Here is a 25,288-nt window from a genome sequence, read left to right as displayed (position 1 = left end):
ACTCCTGGTGCACGATATATCGCTGCGCGCTCTCGCTACAACGTTAGAAAAGGGTTGCATCGCCTTGATTGGCACAGGCAGTCTCCTGACGATTACGCTGCTCGCAATAAAGACTTTTCTGAAACTGACACGCGTCGCATAACTCCTGGTGCACGATATATCGCTGCGCGCTCTCGCTACAACGTTAGAAAAGGGTTGCATCGCCTTGATTGGCACAGGCAGTCTACTGACGATTACGCTGCTCGCAATAAAGACTTTTCTGAAACTGACACGCGTCGCATAACTCCTGGTGCACGATATATCGCTGCGCGCTCTCGCTACAACGTTAGAAAAGGGTTGCATCGCCTTGATTGGCACAGGCAGTCTCCTGACGATTACGCTGCTCGCAATAAAGACTTTTCTGAAACTGACACGCGTCGCATAACTCCTGGTGCACGATATATCGCTGCGCGCTCTCGCTACAACGTTAGAAAAGGGTTGCATCGCCTTGATTGGCACAGGCAGTCTCCTGACGATTACGCTGCTCGCAATAAAGACATTTCTGAAACTCACACGCGTCGCATAACTCCTGGTGCACGATATATCGCTGCGCGCTCTCGCTACAACGTTAGAAAAGGGTTGGATCGCCTTGATTGGCACAGGCAGTCTACTGACGATTACGCTGCTCGCAATAAAGACTTTTCTGAAACTGACACGCGTCGCATAACTCCTGGTGCACGATATATCGCTGCGCGCTCTCGCTACAACGTTAGAAAAGGGTTGCATCGCCTTGATTTGCACAGGCAGTCTACTGACGATTACGCTGCTCGCAATAAAGACTTTTCTGAAACTGACACGCGTCGCATAACTCCTGGTGCACGATATATCGCTGCGCGCTCTCGCTACAACGTTAGAAAAGGGTTGCATCGCCTTGATTTGCACAGGCAGTCTCCTAGGCATTACGCTGCTCGCAATAAAGACATTTCTGAAACTCACACGCGTCGCATAACTCCTGGTGCACGATATATCGCTGCGCGCTCTCGCTACAACGTTAGAAAAGGGTTGCATCGCCTTGAGTGGCACAGGCAGTCTCCTGACGATTACGCTGCTCGCAATAAAGACTTTTCTGAAACTGACACGCGTCGCATAACTCCTGGTGCACGATATATCGCTGCGCGCTCTCGCTACAACGTTAGAAAAGGGTTGCATCGCCTTGATTGGCACAGGCAGTCTACTGACGATTACGTTGCTCGCAATAAAGACTTTTCTGAAACTGACACGCGTCGCATAACTCCTGGTGCACGATATATCGCTGCGCGCTCTCGCTACAACGTTAGAAAAGGGTTGCATCGCCTTGATTTGCACAGGCAGTCTCATGACGATTACGCTGCACGCAATAAAGACTTTTCTGAAACTGACACGCGTCGCATAACTCCTGGTGCACGATATATCGCGGCGCGCTCTCGCTACAACGTTAGAAAAGGGTTGCATCGCCTTGATTGGTACAGGCAGTCTCCTGACGATTACGCTGCTCGCAATAAAGACTTTTCTGAAACTGACCCCCGTCGCATAACTCCTGGTGCACGATATATTGCTGCGCGCTCTCGCTACAACGTTAGAAAAGGGTTGCATCGCCTTGATTGGCACAGGCAGTCTACTGACGATTACGTTGCTCGCAATAAAGACTTTTCTGAAACTGACACGCGTCGCATAACTCCTGGTGCACGATATATCGCTGCGCGCTCTCGCTACAACGTTAGAAAAGGGTTGCATCGCCTTGATTTGCACAGGCAGTCTCATGACGATTACGCTGCACGCAATAAAGACTTTTCTGAAACTGACACGCGTCGCATAACTCCTGGTGCACGATATATCGCGGCGCGCTCTCGCTACAACGTTAGAAAAGGGTTGCATCGCCTTGATTGGTACAGGCAGTCTCCTGACGATTACGCTGCTCGCAATAAAGACTTTTCTGAAACTGACACCCGTCGCATAACTCCTGGTGCACGATATATTGCTGCGCGCTCTCGCTACAACGTTAGAAAAGGGTTGCATCGCCTTGATTTGCACAGGCAGTCTCCTGACGATTACGCTGCTCGCAATAAAGACTTTTCTGAAACTGACACGCGTCGCATAACTCCTGGTGCACGATATATGGCTGCGCGCTCTCGCTACAACGTTAGAAAAGGGTTGCATCGCCTTGATTTGCACAGGCAGTCTCCTGACGATTACGCTGCTCGCAACAAATACTTTTCTGAAACTGACACGCGTCGCATAACTCCTGGTGCACGATATATCGCTGCGCGCTCTCGCTACAACGTTAGAAAAGGGTTGCATCGCCTTGATATGCACAGGCAGTCTACTGACGATTACGCTGCTCGCAATAAAGACTTTTCTGAAACTGACACGTGTCGCATAACTCCTGGTGCACGATATATCACTGCGCGCTCTCGCTACAACGTTAGGAAAGGGTTGCATCACCTTGATCTGAACGGGCAGTCTCCTGACGATTACGCTGCTCGCAATAAAGACTTTTCTGAAACTGACACGCGTCGCATAACACTTGGGGCGCGAAATATCGCTGCGCGCTCTCGCTACAACGTTAGAAAAGGGTTGCATCACCTTGATTTGAACGGGCAGTCTTCTGACAATTACGCTGCTCGCAATAAAGACTTTTCTGAAACTGACACGCGTCGCATAACTCCTGGTGCACGATATATCGCTGCGCGCTCTTGCTACATCGTTAGGAAAGGGTTGCATCACCTTGATTTGAACGGGCAGGCTCCTGACGATTACGCTGCTCGCAATAAAGACTTTTCTGAAACTGACACGCGTCGCATAACACTTGGGGCGCGAAATATCGCTGCGCGCTCTCGCTACAACGTTAGAAAAGGGTTGCATCACCTTGATTTGAACGGGCAGTCTTCTGACAATTACGCTGCTCGCAATAAAGACTTTTCTGAAACTGACACGCGTCGCACAACATTTGGGGCACAATATATCGCTGCGCGCTCTCGCTACAACGTTAGAAAAGGGTTGCATCACCTTGATTTGAACGGGCGGGCTCCTGACGATTACGCTGCTCGCAATAAAGACTTTTCTGAAACTGACACGCGTCGCATAACTCCTGGTGCACGATATATCGTTGCGCGCTCTCGCTACAACGTTAGAAAAGGGTTGCATCACCTTGATTTGAACGGGCAGTCTTCTGACAATTACGCTGCTCGCAATAAAGACTTTTCTGAAACTGACACGCGTCGCATAACTCTTGGGGCGCGATATATCGCTGCGTGCTCTCGCTACAACGTTAGGAAAGGGTTGCATCGCCTTGATTTGCACCTGGAAGAGGGGGAGGGCGACTCGGATGAAACGTTACCAAATAAGGGGATATCGAAGGCACCAGCTACATTAACGAGAGTTAGCGTGGAAGCGGGGGAGGGAGACTCGGATGAAACAACACCAAATAAGGAGATATCGAAACAAACCGCTGCATTAACGAGAGTGAGGAGGGCGCGAGTTGAGTGGTCATGGGTCACATGGTCATAATCACGAGGTAGGCAGCTCCAAACAATAGCATATAAGGGAACGCCAACTGAACCCGGGTCACGTGGATCGAAATCCACACCACGTGACATGCGCCGCCTTCATGTAGCGGCTGCATTCGATATCCTTATTTGGTAGCGCTTCATGCGAGCCCTCCTCACTCTCATTAACTCCCAGGTTAACTCCTCGCTCCAGGGTTCAATTGGCGTTACCTTATATGGTATTGTTTTGAGCTGCCTACCTCGTGATCATGACCATGTGACCCATGACCACTGAACTCGAGCCCTCCTCACTCTCGTTAACGCAGCAGGTGCCTTCGATATCTCCTTATTTTGTAACGTTTCATCCGAGTCGCCCTCCCCAGCATCCACGTAGGGGCTTATAAATACCGCAACAATTTCGTCTCCTCATTTGATTTCGCCATGACGACGCCACGGATGGACCCAAGTGTGTTGGAGATTTCGGACATCCTCAGGGACCCTGCCGCTGAAGAGGCCTTTCTTCGTGGAGTCGGGCTGGTGCCGACGCCGACAGTTCGACCTAAGAGGACCGGAACCCGTCAAGGCTGTCTACCGACGTCTGACTTCTGGGGCGCCTTCAAGGATCTAGGGTTCAATCCCAGCGAGCCGGGATGCGAGGGAGAAGTCGTGACATACCATCGCCGGTGCATAAAAGATACCAGACCTAGCTTCAAATGCAACCGCTGCAGGAAGCAGGTTTCACAGGTCCGCGGTTCCGATGCATTGCACGGGCAGTCAGGGCAGGACTCATTTTTTGCTTGTACCGACGTACTGGGACGCCCCAACGTGGAACTCTCACGAAGGGAAATAATCTGTTTGACTTACGCCTTGGCTAATGGGCTCTCCTCCAGGAGCACTAAAAAGCTGGCGCAGAATGTATTTAAAATGAGCAATAGCACCCACACGGACTGGAGAAATTATGTTAGGGAGGTGGCGCTGGCCGAGCTGTTAGAAGAGCCGCCGATAGGAGGTGTAGGCCAGGTTGTTCAGATCGACGAGTGCCTAATGAGAGGCAGACGCAAAACGAACCGAGGTCGCCTCCTCGCTGGAGACAACGTTCCTCTCAGGCGCCGTAACAACTACGGCGGTGTAGCGGACCGGGGTCCATGGATTATTGGAATGCTCTGCGTTCAGACAAAAAAGCTGAGGCTCTTCGAAGTTGACAAGAGGGATGCCGCTACCCTCAGCCCCCTAATCGCCAAAAATGTCCTCCCAGGCACCACAGTTCACAGCGACGAATGGGCTGCGTATCAATGCATACCCACTCATGCGGACGCCAATGGAGCGCCATTGCACCTGCACTGGCACACCGTAAATCACAGCGTAAACTTCGTGGACAATGTAACAGGGTCAAACACGCAACGCAGAGAGAGCGAGTGGCAGAAGGCGAAGCGCCGACTCCTTCGAAACGGTAAAAAAACCTCGCCGGCACTGCTGCGCCCGCACCTTGCCTGGGCCTGGTGGATGTCGGTAACGGGCGACCAGGGATCACAGACTGCTTCCTTCCGCTGATGGAGGCAATCGCCCGCCGCTACTCCTTCTAAGACAACCTCGTGCGCAGCTTCTTGGATGGCCTTGCGGTCACCAATCCTCCTTCGCCTGAATGTTTTTCTCTTCACAAACGGCTCTTTCCAGAGCCACTCCAATGGTGCATCGGCAGGGCTGAGAAATCTCACGCTGCTCCGGCCGTGACCCTCTCCAACCAAGAAATACCTCGAGCTGCAATACTTGCATCCACTGCAGCATTCAACCGGATTCGCAGAATATTTAAAAACATTACGCAGCTGTGACTATTGAAAGTTCTGAAAGCGTATGGGCTGCAGCCCTTGCGTGGTGACATACAAGAAGCAGAAGAAATGCAGGTAAAAATAACTTGCAGGTACGTAGCGATAGATCCGCGCCGGTGCGCGACGCACTTGCGGCGGAAACCGCGCGCCTAGCCAGAAAGAAAGCCCCGGGGGTTTTTCGTCGCGTTTCAGAAAAATTATTTACGCAGATAAAGGCACAGCAAACACTTTTCGCACAGCAGCTTTTCGGTACTGTCGGCAGCTGGGAGCCTGCGCGCGTGTGATCTGGCAACTTTGTGCGCTTCGAAAACGGCGTCGTTGCATTCTCTACATTTGACGGTGTTTCTTCCCGTCAAATTTGGCAGGCAGTCTGGCAACATTGACCCGCAAAGCTGGCAACAGGTTTAAACCACACCAGTCAGAACTCTGCCTTAAATGTTAGTTCAGAAAAGTTCTCAGGATGCGTGGCAAACAAGAGGTCGAGCAAGCTGGACGATTGATTTATATGCCTTGTTGGGTTGAAGATGAGCTGAGATAAGCCAAACTTAAGACACGTGTCATGAAATTCACTTTCTGCGTTGTGCTTCGATAATGTTAGTGCTATGTCAGACTATAGTATTGTTGGAAAGTTGAAAACGCCGGACGGAATTATTGGCGCGTTAGGAAAGGAATGTGCCAGAGTGCAAAGTGCCTCATGGAAGCATGCAACAAAGCTTGAATCGGCATCAGGAGGATGGTCGCAAGATTCTAATATTAAGGGTGGGTGAGAATTTTTAGTGCGCACAAACAGTATTTCCAATTATGTGTCCCTGTGCGGACTGCAGGAGCAGGTGCTTGCCTCAAGAGTGTTTCCTAATGAAACTGTCCAGGCTCCCACATAACAGAAACGTAACACGGTTACGAGTACCAAGTCGGACAAGAGCGAAACCAGATTCCACAATCATCACTTCAATGTAGCTTGCGCAAAAATACAGGCTGTCGAGCAAGAATAGCAATCCTGAACGATACTAGGAATTAAAAATGAGAAAGCTTGCATTCAAGAAAGAGGCCACTCTACCTTGCAAGCACTGAACGCAAAAAACATTAAGAAAAGTTTAATGTTACTTAGCACACGATGTAAATGTTAATTCAAGACACATGCCAATGCCGCATTAGCTATTTCAGGAAAGCAACACTAGAAAATGCTGCTACGGATATGTTATGCTACTAGACATTGACTGGTATTAAGTATGAGCAAAGAATCGGTTGACCTTTACAGTTTGGTTGAGGAAGAGGAATCATCTCACAAGAACGTGGAATGAAAAAGCTTGCACACTTCTCGTTTCACAAGCACATGCATGAAAGACATGAAGCTATTAGAAATGATGCATTGTTTTTCTGCATGAACGTGATTCAGCGCTTCACTGCTACAAAAATAAATGTCCTCTGGTAAACCAAACTGAACAGCAAGAATATGTGGGACAAACAAGTACGAAATATGGGAGAATGTTCATGCGTGCAACTGTTTATTACATTAGATTCAGTACTTTAGCTTCAGTTTATCAAAGGGTTATTTGGTTCTGTGGACGAAATAACTTGCAGGCAGACTAAAAAAAATGTATTGATAAGGCTGCTGATCTTTGTGCTTCTATTATTATTATTAGATTATCAAACTCCAAAGCAGGCAGAAGACTTCTGGATGCGGCAGGCCTCCGTCCTAGCTTCAATCAGGCAAATATCACGCAATTTGATATTCAGACAAGGAACTCCTTTATTGTAGACCCATTTCCAAGAAATGTCCACCCCCAACACAATAAAGGTCGAAGGTTAGCGAGGGCTAGAACTTTCTTAAAGAACATATCCGGAACGGAGACTTTTGTTGACGCGGCGCGACACGCCAGTGCCAAGTTCTCTGTAGCCATAGTCGATGACAGGGGAGAACTCCTCTCGGCAGCCTCGCTGAAAACCTCCTCGGTCGATGTGGCGGAACAGGCTGCTATAGCTCTCGGATTACTGGACTCAAAACGCACTACGGTGTACACGGACTCCCGAGGCAGCTGTTAGAGCGTTCGCATCGGGATTGATAGCCAAAGAAGCAGCCAGGATTCTAAACGGCAAACACCCCTCTGACATTGTTCACCACATAGTCTGGTTCCCAGCTCACATGGGACCAGACGTATTACCCCGGGTCACCTGAACCTCAATGAGATAGCCCACAACCGTGCGCGAGGTTTCGTATGCCGCGGCGGGATGGTGTCTCGGGAGAGTTCGGGAGAGCTCGTCCACAGTGATCCCACTGCTTACTTTTCATATCACCTCTCATCGTTACAGACAGAGCGAATAGGTAGTTGCCGCCGCCGCCGCCGCCGCCGCTGCTGTGATTTTTGATGTGATTTTTGATGACGCAGCAGCAGCAGCAGCAGCAGCAGCTGCTGCTGCTGCTGCTGCTGCTGCTGCTGCTGCGTCATCAAAAATCACATCAAAAATGTGACGCACGTTCCGATATCGCTTTCTCTTTCTTGAATGTGTGCATAATGGTGGCCTCGCAACTAAAAGTTTATTTTGGAAACAGCAACGGGGGATCCTAACTGCCCATATGTCATGAGCATCTAGATCGTTAACTTGTCTCCACCTGTAAGTTTAGGATACCAATATTACATAAGGATTCATGTAGCGATATTAAACAACTCACCGGTACTGCTGTCCTCAGTCGCTTAATACGCTTCTGGTTTCGATGCAGACGCGTGGCTCACGGCCTAAATGTAGCTCTCGGGCTTACATGTCAGCTTGCAAACACGTCACGTCAGCCCAAGTTAAATAACGCCAGACATCGAAGCGCAATAAACTATATTTAGCAACAAAGAAGCAACCAGTCTAAGTGTACAAACGAATGAATTCGTGCCGCCATGCACTCGAAAATACCGGCAAAAACTTTAAATCCATGCCAGAGGTCACGTGGAAGATCGATGATGCTGAACGCTATTTGCGTTTATGAGAAAAAACAATAAACTTACTAATGAAGTGTGCAATATCTAATTAGCAATTGTGAATTTGCACTCTATTTTATGTAATAAACATGCTTCGTTAATTGCAGGAGAACGTTTGTAAGAAAAAATTACGCTTATCAAGGCGCCTCTAGCGGGAGACATTGAAACTAATCCGGGCATCCTTGAATGCTTCGACTATGCTTATTAGCAGCGGCGCGCGGTCGATTTCCTTGCCCTCTGGGGCCATTTGTGGAACTTGAGGGGCCCGACGAGCCCTCCGAGACGAAGTGCGCGGCAAGCCGGTGCCTGTGAACTCTAACGCCCGTATTCAGAAACGCATCTTGAAGCCCATGCATGATGTGATTTAGAATTTGCCTTTCTTTAACGCACCAAAAGAAACGCAATGAGCGTCTTGGCTGCGTTCGCACCAGGCGTCTTTTATGTCAAGTCAAGCATGGGCTTCAAGTCAAGATGAATTTCTGAATACGGGGGTAAGAATTGTTCGCTTGCTTGCCGCACGCTCAGTGGCCCTGCTGTGCTGCCCAAATTGACGAGATAGAGCGGCACATACTCGGTGCGTACATGGCGCAGGTTGCGCTCCGCGAACGCGAAGAGCAGCGTGAATACGAGAAGTCGCAAAGTGAAAAAAAAGGACTGCAAAACGACCAGCCGCGGCGTGCTTCCGAAATTACGGTCACGTTGGTGTGAAAGGCATTCATTGAAAAGCAGAACACCCACAGTGCATTTGTGGTGCAGCCTGCTAATGTGTCGGGTTGCTTTCCTTGAGGAACCCTTGTGACGCAGATTCGATCGCGCTTAGCAACCTCGAAATTTAAAGGATCTTTCTTGTTATTGTAGAGCGGCAGATTCCCAGTGGTACGTTGTTACCCAAGTTGGCATCAATGATGATCATTGAAGGTGTTTTCCGCGTACCTGGTTCATTGGGTAGTCCGTGGTCGAATGGTTGGCGCATCGGGCTACTGTGCTGAGGTAACGGGGCTCGAAACCAGCCATCGGATCCCCCCCCCAACTAGGGTCAATGTATAAATACGTGCCGCTCTTCGACGAACCTCTTTCACGCCGGCATGGGTCACTGTAGATGCGGCACTGGTTGGCGCCGCGGCTCAAAGACGCTCTTTGACGCCGACTGGGTCTTCAACGAACCTGTAATGCCAACTTGGGTCACTGGGTACGTGCAAATGGGAATGTGAGGCTTTCGAATGACGAAAGATAATTCTTAAATTTTTTCGATATTGAGCGGAATAGAACCGACGTCACATGGGTTCCTCAAGGACTCGCAACCGTACGTATTAAAAGGCCGCACCCCAAATGCACTGGGTATGTTCCGCTTTTCAATGAGTGCCTTTCACGGCAACTATAGCAACCTGCGCAATGAACGCACTATGTGCCGCTATTCAATGAACCCCTGGGCAACTTGGCATACTGAGTGTACGGCAAGCGAGGGAACAATTCTCAGCATTCGCAGGCACTGGTGCGTCGAGCTTCTCGTCTCGGAGACCACTTGCGGACTTCTTGACAGTTAGATGGCGCCCCGCGTCTAGAAAGAAGCACGTGATAGTAGCCTGGTGGGGGCCGCATGACGCGTTTCTCAGCGTTCGCACGCATCTGCGCGCCGCGCATTTCGGAGAGCGCGCGAGAGTTTCGCGGCGGTGGCGACAGATGACGCCGAGAGCGCCTACGGACTAAGGTGCCTCGATGCGCGCGCTCCCCTCCGCCGCCGTGCAGGGTGAAGACAACCGCGTCGTCTGCTACGGCGTCTGCCATTATGATGCCCGCTCCATAGGCAGTCGACGGGCGTAGCTCAGCTGCATGTACAGTTCGCTTTGATAGCGTGTGCTGCTTTAATGATATGTCGAGAAGACGAAATTTTCGCATCAGCAGTGTGAAGGTACCAATTTAATACTATGTCATTTTTATTTTTAAAGCGGAATTTCCAACTGGACTTGCTGGCAGCAGAAAGCTACCGTCCACGCCAGCCGCGCAGACCTTAAAAGAACGTCTTGTTGGGCTAGCTGGTGACTGTTCACCTTGGTTAAAGGCACGAAACATACGCAGGCACGAGTCCCGCCGTCTTTCGCTGTGTCTGTGTGTGAGTTTCATGCCTTTAACCAAAGCGTAAAGACCGTTTGGCTAGCAGCTGAAACCCGAATTCGTTTAACAAACCGTGTGCAGCCATGGGACAAAAGAATAATTGTCATCGCACACCCTACTTTCAAATCTTGTTTTCGAATCAGTCATCAGTTAGCCCATTTACGGGCTGAATGCTGCAACGCTGAGTAGAAAGCAATGATCGTAACAGTCAAATAACCACTCTGCGGTTGAAACGAGGCCGTGTGTCAGTGATGTTCTACCAATGTTGAATGGTTGTTTCGGGGTCACGGAAACTGCAGTGAATGTGGCAGCTTTTCATTTGTGTCTGTGTTACCTGTCTGCCTTACCTGTTTGTGTCTGTGTTACCTGTGCTGACATTTGTGAATTTTTTAACGTCCCATATTTCAACCAATATCACATCCACGGCCTTTCTTTGTGATTTCGTAGCATCGGGTGTGATTGATCCGTGGTAGAGGGCATCGGAAATTTCGACCACCTGAGGTTTTATTAACATGCACCGATACCGAACTAGCACACAGCACCATGCGTTTAACCTCTATAGTGGCTCCCACGTCCTCAGGATCAGCAGTCGAGCGCGATAACTACGGAGCCTATACATCCGGGCCGCTTTTATTGCTTCATTGTAGTTCGATACGTAATTTATATTTGTTCTGTGGGATATTACACACTAATACTACGAAATGAACCATTTCTGGCGCATTTTTATGTTTAGCTTGAGTATATAGCATGCGCTTTTATTGAACGTTTTATTTTATTTTGTGACTGTATTCTGTTTAGCAGTACTTCCACAGTTATTCTTAATTTTGTTTTGAATTCTTTTACCTTACTGTAAATATGCAGACGAGGGTAAACAAAATATTGAATGCATACCAGATTATTTGGAGCCTTACATGTGGCTTAGATAGCACTAAATCCCGACTCTCACGTAGTAATCGACTATAAAGCCCTGTTCAGCATATTTTCTGCACGAATATATTGTCAACTGGTAATTGCTATGAACCGGTCATCGATGCTGCTAAAATAAAGTGGCCATGCGGCTTCTCAACACTGAGAAAAAGTGCATTCGATAGATAGCAATTTCCGGTGTGATAGCTTGTTTATTTGGTCGGGAACATTAAGGATTTCAAAAACAACAAGCGCTACAACTCACTGCAAATTAACTGCAGCGCATGTCTTGCTTCCATGCTCACTAATTCTCGCAGCTTCGAGCTGGCGCAGGTGAATGCGTAGCCTTACTCTTGCATAAGTTGATGTCAGCATGTGTTTCAGAGAATCCTTGTGTCGCTGGCATGCCTCCAGACTGCACTGAGCCCTCTTGATTAAATATTCTGTCACAGCCTTTAGAGGAGACTTCAGGGTAAACAGGTTGTCAGTCCAGGACGTGATTCCTTTAAAGTGCTCTTCGCAGGATGTGAGCAAGCTCATAACTTCACCGCTCGGATAACATAAGTTCTTACCATCATGAATATACTCTTTTAGTGCAGTTAAATATGCATGCCCATGGCTCGTCGAGCCCAGCATTAAAGCCCTGCACTGCTCACAGTTTTTCGTTATTTTTTTTGGAAATTCCTTTGACAAGAAAGACACCAATATGGTGCAAAATGCTGCACTCAACTGAAGCCAGTGCTTCAATGAAAAGAAGTTTGCCATCATCAATTTCTTATTGAACATCTTCAGCACACTCTTTTTCCTTGTGAAATCATGTCGACCAGGTACTCAGAATCATCCGTCCCATAACTTGAGCTAGCTGGCGTGTGCAAAAATTGACTGACACACACAAGCCTCAGAGCACATTTTATGTCGTACGCGTTTGGAACGGGCTTCCTCTGGCGCACAACCGAAAAAAGATTCTCTAGGCAGTCCTGCAGCAGTCTCCCGGTGAGTAAGAACTTGTAGCCATCCAATTTAAGTACAGCATCTTGCAAACGAAGGACCACTCTCGTTGCTATCATGAGTCCTGCCTGTGAGGGCTTCCACTGGGACGTGCTGCCCATCTGCATGCCTTGAATGGTCTCTATTGCCAGGCGCAACGTGTCCAGGACTTCGTGGTACTTTGCCATGTCTCGCCAACTAAGTGCAACTGATAGTTGTCGAGAGGACATCAGTTTGTACCAGTTTACGATGAGCTCCAGGAACCATGCTGTGGTTTCAGCTTCTGGCTTGAGCACTTTTTCTCTTATTAGGCAACGAATGGCAGCTGGCGATTCCTTGAAAAACTGAACTGCTATGCCGACCTTCATTTTCGTAAAATGTCCTCTTGCTGACATGCACTTCCGAAAGTTTGGGCGTAATTTTAAGTTCTCTGTCACAGTCATATTCCACGAGAGCACGCACATGCTCCACCTTCACTTTGTTGGAGGGTAAGCCATGGTGGCAGACAGTTGCGTCGCTTAGTGCAAAGCTTTCCTTAGCTTAGTAAAGCTCGCTTAGCTGTTACTGCACTTCTCTCCCAACCATTCGTCACGGGTTGCACTAAGTGGGCCGGCCACTTGCTGAGAATCTGTGGCAGGAACTGAGGTTTCCGGCGTGGAACTTGGACGAGGTAACTTGTTCATCTGACGTTGAGTCATCTCCGTGCCATCACTCAGCACGGGCAGCAATTCTTGATTTGCTGCCTCTGGTATATCAGCCACGTCGTCGACATGCTGGTCTTGAATGTCTGTCGGTGAGGTACCAGAAGCACTGGGTCGATGCTGCCGAGTATGTGTTCCTTCTTCTGCCGCAAGTGCCCCTTGTGGTAAAAGCCATTCTTTTGGCGGCTTCTTGTGCTTAGGCATCGCTGAAAAAAAGAGATACCACAGACTTTGCATCTGAGCGGATACATTCTTTTATCATTATGAACGAACATGCTCCGAGTTATGCTACATATAGAATGAAAATTCAACAAAATACGAAATTGTCAGTAGCATGCCTCTGGATGGCAGGCGCGGTTGATTCATCTCTCCATAAAAATAGAGGAAACGAGCTATTTCATTGACCGGTGGCATGAAGAGCATTTTCCTGTAATGTGCGTCTTTTGTATCTCTGAAGAAACACCTGGATAATCGCTCCATGTGACTAAGGATGGCCAGTCATAAGAGTGCTAAGCTAAAGCTACAAACCGGCAAAGACTGCAAGAAGGAACAGGATTAAGAAACAAGCTCCGCAAACTTTAGTTAGTGCGAAAATATGTGGCTTCTTACCTCTGAACGAGAACAGTGTTGGCACAGCATTGGGCTTCAATTTTTTCCAGCCGTCCGCCCGGTTCTGCTCAAAGGCGCTTTCTTCAATATGTGCCTGCACACACAGGGACTTTCACGAACAGTGATAAGTGAAATTTAGGGGCTCGCTAAAATATAATCAGGAAGAAGCCAAAGACTGTCGGTTTTCTCTGAACAAATAGGGACAGTGTGAGGAAATTCTACAATATGAACTGAAGGCGTGTGCGCTTTCCAAATTAAAATATTAAAGCTGCTTGCCTATACTGACAGGTGGAACAAGGGTAGTGAGCTAAGAAATCATTTTAAATATGAAAAGTGGCCCCTTGTTATATTATATGTACGCTCAAAAAGGCAATGTTGTAGGTCAACACCGGCATCATGCTGTCCACAAAGTTCGCGGAGCCCGATCACAACAGCTGTCTTTTTCGTCTAATTCTGTCACCGAACAAAATAAATTTGTCGTTAAACGGACGCGTACCCTTGAAATCCTTATCAATCATCTCTTATCCGATATTCAAATAATTCGCCGATCATCGGGTGGGGAAAAAATAGCGAACGCACAGACAATGCATGATCAAATTACTCATGCCCAATGCACAACTACGTGGCTTTTATACATAGCAGTAACCACCAATTATTTGTCCCTAAATCAATCAAGATGAGTCGTGACATGACATGCTTGTCATGACCATACATGTGTCATGCGTGGTCATAGATTTCATCCCCCACACACATAAACACACGCATGAACACACACACACACGGACACCAAGTACCACCCGAGTTGGACAGCGGCACAAGAATAACGCCGGGAAAACACGTCAACACGATCCGTATGTCATTACATGAAAGGCAAGCTTAAAGCTCACCTTACATTCTACTGCGCCATGCGTATGCTCTTCCAGCTAAGTACAAATTTAAATTGTACGAGGTGCCGATCACAAAGAGCGCACAACGTACGCGTACTGTACATCTTGACGCTCTTGCAGCCGGTGTGCAACAAGCGATCAAAAACAAAGCATTTTGTGTTATCCAAAAATAAACGCTGCCAGAATATCCAGAATAAACACACGCATGCATATATGCCAGATATCAAGAATACAAGACGAACACGCTACGGGAAAAAGCACACAAATGAACGGATAACTACGAATGCAGAAATGGCATAACTTACGCTGCACACACAGGACCGGTCCGTGGGTTGCTACTTGTCGCGCTTGACTTTAACCAGCCAGAGGAGTCGTCTTTTCCATTCTTTAGGAAATCGGAACATCTTCCAGTCATTCTGTGTGTGGTTCGTGCACTGGGGCACGCAACACCCGAGCATTTCGGACCGGAAAACGCCGTGCACGTGTCTCTCTCGACCGACCGTAACGAAATGTGGGGAGCGCAATGGCGGCAGGCGGTCGGAAGGCGGCACTGACCCGTTCACAATATAACTCCACCCTCCAAGAGAGAGAGAGAGTAAAACATCTTTATTAACAATATTTGAATGGCGAGAGCAGTGTGGGAGGAACCCTCAGTTCAGGGTCCCTAGGATGATTACGGCGATGTTTCGAGCCCGTTCTATCACAGCGTCGGAGGACCTCGGGAGGTCCGTCGCGGAGGGCATCGTCCCACAGCTCCTTGTTGCGTAGGGGGTAAAGGAGAGTTGGCAAGGGAGGAAAGAGGTTTGCAGTGCACTCAATCGTGACGTGGAAGATTGTGGGCGAGCTGCCACAGCCAGGGCAACGACCTGCATAACAGTGTGGGTAGAATTTATTGAGAGAGACAAGATTTGGAAAAGTTGCGGTTTGTAACTGGCCTAATGCCACTGCTTCCTCCCGCGAGAAGGACGGCGGTGGTGCGGCGTGGGTGCGACGAATGCGTGTATAATGACGCAGTATGTCTTTGTAACGGAGCAAGGGATCCCCCCACTCTGAACTAGTCGCCTCACCACGCCGAGTCGCCCGGAGGGAAATTTCTCGGGCAACCGTATGTGCGCGTTCGTTACGCGGCAGCGAGGCATGACCAGGGGTCAGAGTAAGTGGATGCGGGGAGGTGTGGATCGTGTATTTTGCGGGATCTGTTTGAGAATTTGGTGCGCCGCTCTCGGGATGCCATGTCCTGATAGGAACGCCCAGCATGCCTGTTTCGAGTCCGTCAATATATACACTTCCTCAGGAACACGGATGGCGTATCGAATTGCAAGAGCAACACCGAGAATTTCTCCGTAAGCGGCATTTGTTCCGCGCATTGCAGCAGAGTCTCTCAGGGATTCGGTGCCATCCAAAACTATCGAGGTATAGCCCTCTTGAGTGCGTGATGTGTCCGTGTATAAAGTATGTGTTTCCGGGATGTTTTCAAGCATGCGGCCAATGTATCGTACACGGGCTTTGCGCCGCCCTTTGTCATGCTCTGGGTGCATATTACGTGACAATGAATGAATACTTAGTGCTTGGCGTATCGCTGACGACAATATCATTGGACGGGTTTCAGACTCAAGGGGTGGGACAGAGTATCCTAGCCGTGTGAGAAGATGGCGGCCAGTAGGAGTGAGTAGGAGGCGCTGGCGATAGCTGACCCAATGTGCCTCTAGCAGCTCGCCGAGTGTGTTATGTGTGCCTAAGTTAAGGAGACGGTGTGTGGAAGTATAGTGCGGGAGGCCATGGGGGGGGGGGGGCAGCTTCGTCGCTTTGCGAATCATTGCGTGTATGCGAAGTTGTTGCGCTTGGGTCAACCGCTGAAATGGGAGATGGTGTGTAAGGCGGCTGATCACGCATGCCTCCACCAAGCGCAGCAGGTCCTCTTCTCGAAGGCCCGAGCGCCTGTTGCAGACCCTCCGGATCATGGCCAGAATTTGCTCAATCTGTTTGGATAGAATGGAAACAGTATAGTTTGACCTGCCATCCGCTTGGACGTGTAGGCCGAGGATACGAGCACGATTAACCTCTGGTATCGGTGTGCCATCCACGTGCACAGTGATTGGGGGAGTAGAGGAACGGCTCCTGGCGCGAATGATTATGAGCTCCGACTTTGCCGGAGCACATCTTAAGCCGCATTTTCTCGCGTACTCGGAAACTGTATCGACTGCTTGCTGCAGTCGGTCCTGGATGGCTCCGTCGGAGCCCCGTGTCGACCAGATAGTAATGTCGTCCGCATAGATAGCGTGGGCGACATCAGGGATCTAGTCGAGTAGCCGGGGGAGCCCTGTGAGCGCAATATTGAATAGAGTAGGGGAAAGAACTGAGCCCTGGGGTGTCCCACGTCCTACAAGGCGGATCGTACCGGATCGATGCGGTCCAATTCCTACGGTGGCTGCGCGATCTCGAAGAAATGCGCGGATATATTTGTACATACGAATTCCACAGTGTGAATGTGCAACATTGCGAAGGATGAGGTCATGTTCAACATTATCGAATGCCCCTTTTAGGTCTAAGGCGATGAGTGCTCTCGTTTGGGCGGACGACGGAGCTCCTATGACTTCCTCCCGCAATTGTAAAAGCACATCTTTGGCAGACAGAGGGCGCGCGCATCGAGGCACCCTACTACGGACGGGCGAAGGAGAATTCCCGCTGCCATACACACCTCATACATAACTTGTGTGGACGGTGACGATACGCTGTTGGTATATTACAGAGAAGCTGTTAGCCTTTGGTTGGTCGGCATTTTTCGTGTCGTCGTTTGTGGGCAAAAATGTGGGCCGATCCCGGAGGTAGTGCAATACGGGGCCGGCCCGCAGCAGAGGTGAAGGCTTCAAGCACTCGGCAAAGTAAAGCGAAAAGTGCATACATTCTTGTGAATCACACATACGACATATAGAACAGGATTCGTTTCATGAAGAACAAGCACAGAACGAGCATACGAACCACATGATAGTCTCGACTACTGACCTTATCTCCACTACTCACCGGTTGACAGTTCCGACTGCTTTTAAATTCAAGCGCTTCTGGAAGTTGTATGTTACGTACTAGTCTCGATGGATGAATCCCTTCGCATTCTATTAGATTGTGCTAGTGGTATCTGGATTGTTGCTGCAGCACACACATGCCTCATCTAAATGCTTATGCTTCCTCCAGTATGTTTTTGTCCTTAGGCAACCAGCCCGACCCTCAACTAGCGACACACTTCTCTTCGTGCTATTTCACAGATTTTCCTTTCTAATTTCTTTGTTATTGTTCTTGTAAATCTCCATGGCCCTTTTTGTTTCCCTTCTTTGCATCCAAATCGCTGTCTCTGTTGCTCTCACTTTCTTCCTGATAACTCCTGGTTGCCTATCTACACTTTCAATTAGCATGTACTTGGTTCCCAACTTCCTTGACCTCTTGCTCCGTTCTGTGTCCACGCTTTTCAGGCACGGATACTTGTGCACTTGGCCACCCATTTATTTTGATCCATGTTCCTGAGAATTTCATCAAAACTAATTTTTTTCAGTGCTTTTACCTCAAAGAGGCCCAACCCATGTCCCCTTGCGCTGCCTCATTTGTGGTTATGCCGTGGGCTCCCGAAGCCAAACGGCCTACCATTCTCTGGTTAACTTCGAACCCCGACAATTTACTCCAGTTTAGGTACGAAATGGCATTTCCGAACGTCCGCGCTGGCACCATGACTCCTTTCCAGATTCCACGCACCAACTCATATTTATTGTGGCCTCAAAGTGCACTGTTTCATTATTGGTGCCTTCCGGTTCCCTATTATTTTCAGATTATGCTGGTGGGTGCTTGACTAAGTCTTTCCTTCGTTTGTGTATGCGCCTAGGTACGTATATTGCTTGGCTATGGGTATAACTCGTAGTTGAATCGACACTGCGCAGTTACTGGTCTCTTCATTAAAGATCATAATTCCCAATTTCTCTGAGCTAACTCTAAGAGCCAGATTTGTCGTTGTGTTGCCACACATGTTGGCCAGTGTCTGCAAATCTCTTCCTCTGTCCGCTAGTAGCACTATGTCATCCGCATACATCAGTGATCGGACCTTGTGTTGCAGTCCATTACGCGTTTATAATAAATCTAATCCTAATTGACTGTTTTCCAGTTGTATTTCTGTGCCTTTACCACAAAGCGTGAACAACAATGAAGAGAGAGGGCATCCTTGCCTCAATCCTTGGTGACTTTCCACAACTTCATTATAATTTTTGCCTTCCCATACAATTGTTGCTTATTTGTCGCCATATAACTCCCTCAGCAGCTCCACAATATCATCTATGCCTTTGTGCTTGAGAGCATCCCATAACAACTCCCTGCAGTGTCCACGTTGTCGTAGGCTCCCTTGATATCTAGAAATTATATCCGTAATGGTCTATTCCGAGCTACTGAACTCTCCGTGCACTGAATTAGAACAAAGATATTATCTTCGAAGCGTCTGTCTGGTATGAGGCCATTCATTGGTTCCCCCAGTACATTATTTGTTTCTGGCCATTTCGACAGTTCTAATTTTATGGCTTGCACTGCCATTTTATATAGCACCGAGTTTACTGTAACTGGCCTTATTAGGTGGTGTGTTAAGCTTCGAAAGGAAACGAGCGACGTCCTCTCCCACCCCCGGCTAGAAGGAGAATGCTTGCTCCATTTGCAGCCCAATTTATTACATTTTACAGCGGAGCTTATATGGCTGGGGTACCACTGAATTTTCGTGTCCGCGCACAAAAGCCATCATCGATGGCTCATAGCCCCGTAAGCACTCACAACCCTGTAAGCAAGCAAAAAATGCAATGACTGATAGCCCCGTGAGGCAAAGGCTACAAGCACTCATCAAAGTGCAGCGAACACTGCGTACATTCTTTGGAACCACGCGTAGAAGATGCGTTGTGAGTGATTCCGATGTGGATGTGTCGGGACTGAAAGGGGAGTGGTGTACGCGTATCGTGCTGGAGACATTTACTTTGCGGTGCTACAACGATCCGGCCCAGCTGACCACCAAGCGGCGTACGTGCATCGATTAGACGTTATCAAAGAATGTGTTTGCAGCAGCGAGTATGCCGATCGTGTATATCATAGCGAACAAGAAGCGATTGTGACCGCCGTTACTGAGTGACAATGAGTGATGCAATAAAGACTTTACCACAAGTTTTCTTACCCCGATTAAGGGCGATGGGGCCTTCGTAGGGCGATGTGGCATTCAATTCTTCTTTTTTTTTTGTATTACGTGCTAAAACCACAATCTGATTATTAGGCACGTCGTAGTAGAGAACTCGGGAATAATTTCTGACCACTTGGGGTTCTTTAACTTGCATTCAATGCATGGCACACGGGCTTTGTTCTTTTTTTTTTGTATTTCGCTCCCATCGAAACGCAGCCGCCGCGGTCGCGACCTCGTTCACAGCAGTGCCATGCTATAGACCACGGCGGGTGCAGCCCAATTCAGCTGGCTAGAAACGCAGCGTTGGCCGCTCCTTTAGCTCACCTCTGAAAGCGGGCAACGTCGGCGAATCCCGCGTCCAGGTCCCAGTTGAGGTTGCTCGTTCTCGGCGGCATGCAGAGGTACTTTCCGTGCACGTTTCCGGAGACGTACGAGCCCCCAGCACCAACCAGCGAGTAGACGCCCACTTCTTGGGGCTCCGAGTATCGCGGCGCTGGGCCGCGGTACATCGCGGACGGCAGCACCGGCATCGTGGACGTCATGCTCGTCGATCGGAGGGAGACTGCAGAGAGGCCGGTGACCACGGTTACGAAGGAGCACTTGTTAGGTGCCGATTAAGTAGGAATGTTGATCATGCATGAATGTGCGTGGTTCAATTAAGGGCAAGTTATGCCGAAACAACGCCAAGACAGTATATACTGCGTAAGACATGCATATTAGATTACGGCAATGACTATAATGATGTTTGTTGTGACAACCTACGAAGTAATCAAGTGTTTAAATTGCAGTGGTGACAGCTTGCGTATAGTACTAATGCCGCGGCGCTCGAACGCAAGGATTTGGAGCCGCGTGCTGTGCTTGACGTGGTGTCGCAGCAACAACCTCAGATGAGAGGCTGTGCTGCGAATAGCTGGGGGTGAATAATCTGCAGTGTGCCAACATCGTTCACAAATCGGAAAAACGACCCCTTGTTAAGTAGCGGCTCAGATCTATGGAAGAATGCAAGGTGAAGCGGCATGCGATGTTTGCATCCACGTGAAAATTGCTGCTTTCGTTCACTGTCTGCTTCCCTGCATTCTAGCGACACCGGGCTAACAGTGAGGTTCTCACTCGTAAGTTACCTAATCACTTCAAGGCTGCCAGATTCGAGGCCCTCGCGTATGACCCACGCCATTAGGCAGCAGACTAGGGTTTATTAGCTACGTGCAGACTCTCCTCCTAATTTAACGTTGTGGTGGTGATAAACTTTATTGAAAGGGTGAAGGGTAAAGGGTGACGTGGCTGAGGGTTTGAGCTCAAGTAAGGCTCTGGGCCTGCTTGGCCTTTTCCGCCCAGTCCACCAGTTCAAGCTGTCGGTCGACGTCCCCGGAATTGAGCCAGGCTGCCCAGTCAGTCTCGCTGCTGACGGGGGGTTGAGAGAACGGGAGCGAGGTGCATTCGCACATTATGTGTGTGAGTGTTCCTGTTTCTGAACAGAGGCTACATTGGTCGCTTTCCTTGCCCCCTGTGATTTTGTTAATGTATTTTGGGTGAGGGTATGTGTTTGTCTGAAGTCGCCGAAACGCGACCACTTGCGTTTTGTCGAGTTGCTTGGCCGGTGGTGGGAGCGCGCGACGCCTCAAGCGATACCGATGGGCTATTTCATAATAAGTCTCGCAGGGTTCCTCGTGTCTCTCCTCCTCATTCACGCCGTCCGCATCCGCGGATGAGGCTCGGCGCGCAAGATCTCGAGCCAAACTGTGAGCCGACGCGTTGCCGGGCACAGCCGCGTGAGCGGGGGTCCACACGAGGGGTTCCAAGCCGCTTAGGGGGCGTCGTGTGAGGACATGGTACGCCTGTTTGGAAATTCTACCACGGAAGAAATTGTCGATGGCCTGCTTGCTGTCGCTGATGACGGTATTCGCTTCCGCACGCATGGCCATGGCGATCGCGGTTTCCTCCGCTTCCACCACTCGGCCAGTCGTGATTGTTACATGTTCTATCAATCCTCCGTTGTGATCCGCTACCACCGCGGTCATGAGGTCGCCGCGAGGTTGTCTGGCTGCGTCTGTGTAGACCACTCCATTTTGCGAGCCGTAGCGTCACCAAATGACTTCACAACATAACGTGTTACGCTACGCCATTGGCCAAAAATAAAAGGATATTCCACATCTGCCCGCCATGGCTCTGAGTGGCGCTGGCGAACACTCACAGGGCTAGCTCTCGTTCGCATAAATACTTAAGGTAGTGGACGTATTGATCCACCCCCCCACCCCCCGTCACCATATCACAATTTTTACTCTAGCGCAAGCGTAATGCAGAGGTTGTGGGTTCGTCTGACCTCGGCGACTAGTTAGCTTTTAGTCTACTTTCATTTAGCTTTTCCTCATTATTTTCTGCATTTCAATGTGGACAACAGCAAATTACCCCTGTGCCTTCCTTCATTGCCTCGTAGTTGTATATTGTCGCGATTACCAAAAATTGAGCCCCTCTGTTTTTCTTGTCTCACACACACACACACACACACACACACACACACACACACACACACACACACACACACACACACACACACACACACACACACACATATATATATATATATATATATATATATATATATATATATATATATATATATATATATATATATATATATATATATATATATATATATAAATGCTCCTGACACTGCCCAGGCGGCTGCTTCAGAGGGAACTGTCTGCAAAGTGTTGTGTCATAATACCTTATGTCTCCCACCACAGATTCTTGGGCATTATCATCGACCGCGATTTGTCATGGACGAGGCATGTTAATATGTTGAAGCGAAAACTTAATCTGTTTTGCCATGTTCTTCGCTTCGCAACAGGCATCAAATGGGGCCCCACGGAAGGCTCATTACTAAGACTTTATCAGTCTCTTTTCGTAGGCTACATTCGATAAAGCCTTCCGATACTCTCAAACTTGAGCATTTCCTGCTTACGGACATTAGAGAGCGTCCAAGCGCAGGCACTCAAAATATGCCTCGGGTTGCCACGGCGTGCCTCCAACAAAGGCACAATTGAGGAAGCCCACGTATGCCCATTATCGATATACCTGTCCCACGAACCACTTCGTGTGTATTTACGCTTACTAACACGACACCTTTGCCATCCATTGACTTCGGTTCTACATGAGCGGCCGGACAGCAGTTTCACAAGTGCACTCCGCTGCCATCTACCCCACATAACATCAGGCTATGCCCTTTAATATCTCCCCGTCAAACCACCATGGGTGATTGTTCAACCTTCCGTATGCGTACATGTCCCCGGCATACTAAAGAAATCATTGGTTCCCGTCGGTGGACTACAACAACTTGCTCTCGCGTACATCTGGTCAGAATACCAGACATATGTTCATGTTTACACAGACGGCTCCGCGTCACCAAAGGCATCGACAGCAGCTGTGGTGATACCAGCCCAACAGATGACTCGAGGTTTCATATTAGACCATAATTCTACATCAACCGCTGCAGAGCTTGTGGCTATTCGGGAAGCGATTCGCCACATATGCGGGGAAAGACCTCAAGAGTGGTGCATTTTCACGGACTCAAAACCCGCGCTGCAAATTTTGGGATGCTTCCCGCGCCACACCGCATATCAGGCTCTGGCACTGCAGATCACTGAGCTACTTTCATGCGCTCAAGAAAAACACCACCGCATAGTGTTCCAATGGATCCCGGGACACTGTGGGCTCAACGGTAATGAGATGGCCGATGCTGCAGCAAGACGCGCCCTCAGCAATGGCCTGCGAACTGTAGTGCCATTCTCCAGACCGGACATCACGTGCCTCCTGTCGGAATTAATGAGGAGTGCGACGAGAAGGTACTGGGCAACTGAAATGGCGCGAGTTTTGCTTCGCTGCTTCAAGCCAGAAGCAAAATTATTCGCTTTCACGCAGAAGTGTTGCACGCCGCTGGACGCGTTCTCGACGTGAGAGAACGAGTCTTCTTTCTTTTTTGTGCGTGTCTGTGCTGTAGTAGTGACATTCGAAGCGATGGAACCAAACAAAAAGTGTTTTTCCGGAAGTCGCCACGCCGTGTATGAAGTTATGCTTTGACACAGCCATGAAATAGAGTCTACGAGCACGGTTTGGCTCGGTATTCGAGTAGCTATTTCTTTTCGTGGCAGTGCTTCAACCCTCTAACGAGCCCTCAATTTTCATTTACTTTAGCGTGCTCAAAGTTATTAGCCGTTTCTCGAGCTAATGGTCAGAAATAATGATGAAATGTGCATATTATATCCACGCCACTGAAATGACCATGCATTTCGCTGGGTCACTGCTACTGCGGCCCCACTTTGAAGAAAGCTAAATGGAAAACTAAGATTTAGGGACGCGTTGAAGTAGACATAAATCCGAAGTTTTCTAACAGGGCCGCCTCACGGTGAATTTCTGACGCAATATTATAATGCATTGCGGCGTTATCGCAAGTCGGTGAGAGCGATCACGCTATTTTTACGTAATTGAAAAAATATGAATAGAATTAACTCGTCTCGAGTTGCAAATCATAGTGAGTGAGTCCGGTTAGCCAGACACCGCCGCTCCATGCGAATAGCCCCTCTTAAGCGCATATCGGATGTTCAGGTAACAGGAGTCTGTCCTGGCCGCCGGCGCCTATGAAGCATCGGCGGCGGAATCGTGCGAGGTATCAGATAGCCTGGAGCAACCCTCTAAAGAAGACATGTACTTCACATTAATTTGCATGTATTAAGGAATTTGCTTGCCCTAACATTGGCGACAAGAATTTCTTAACCGAGTTTCTATACGGACAGGCACAAGAATGACGCAAACGTCCGGCAACGGAATTAGGAATGTTAACGTATACGAGCACCGAAAACGCACTCGCCGGTGATTTGAGGACTGACGACTAAACAAGGACACACGACGTGGAACGGAAAGCGTAAGCGTAGGCTCCTGTGTTTCAAAATTATAAATTCCTTAATGGAAGACGCTGACATCAAGCTGCGCCGGCCGGACCTCCGGCTCTAAATCCGCGAACTGGGCCGTCGGTGGCCTCGGGGGCGCTCCTGCTGCGACAGGAGCTCGCCGGCGAGCTCCCCTGTCAACAGCGTGCAGTCGATTGGGAGCCAGATATATTCACGAAAGAAATACTAACACGTTTAACAACAACAAAAATACCATTATGTTACCAACATTCCGGCCGGCCTTCATTGGAGAGAACGAGACTACTAAACACGTTTTTGGGGATATGCGCAAGCGTCAGCACGAATCAAGGCCGTTTTAAAACAATTAAACTTGAGTTTTACGCGCGAATGCCCCGACATGAGGCATGCGGTAGTGCTTTAATTCCGGCCACTTAGTGTTCTTCAACGTGCGCCCAATGCGCGGTGCACGGACGTCGCCCTCGATCGAGATGCGGCCGCCGCGGCCGGCATTTCATCCTGCGTGCCGAGCAGCGAAACGCCAAAACCACAAAGCAACCGCGGTGGGTCGCTTTACATGCGTCGTGGTTAAATTATAAGAAATTTTTTTCCAGCTATAACAACACTGTTCTAATCAGAAGTGAAGCACGTGAGTTCCCCGGTGTTTCAGTGCTCGGGGCGGCGGCAATGAACTTATACATA

The 25,288-nt window shown here is 49.0% G+C and overlaps 1 protein-coding gene across 1 annotated transcript in view; it reads right to left on the bottom strand.

Annotated features, from left to right (window-relative positions):
• Nucleotides 1–25,288, bottom strand: part of LOC142584695 (decapping and exoribonuclease protein-like) — a 380,948-nt gene that overhangs the window by 223,931 nt on the left and 131,729 nt on the right. Inside the window, exon 2 of the mRNA XM_075694890.1 lies at nucleotides 20,010–20,247. Coding sequence (XP_075551005.1) covers nucleotides 20,010–20,227 — 218 coding nt within the window. The 5' untranslated portion in view covers nucleotides 20,228–20,247. The remainder of the gene's footprint in view (nucleotides 1–20,009; nucleotides 20,248–25,288) is intronic.

This window comes from Dermacentor variabilis, chromosome 6 (assembly GCF_050947875.1).
Source record: "Dermacentor variabilis isolate Ectoservices chromosome 6, ASM5094787v1, whole genome shotgun sequence".
NCBI lineage: Eukaryota > Metazoa > Arthropoda > Arachnida > Ixodida > Ixodidae > Dermacentor > Dermacentor variabilis.
The sequence above is the reverse complement of the archived record's forward strand: the minus strand, read 5'-3'. Positions and strand labels throughout refer to the sequence as shown.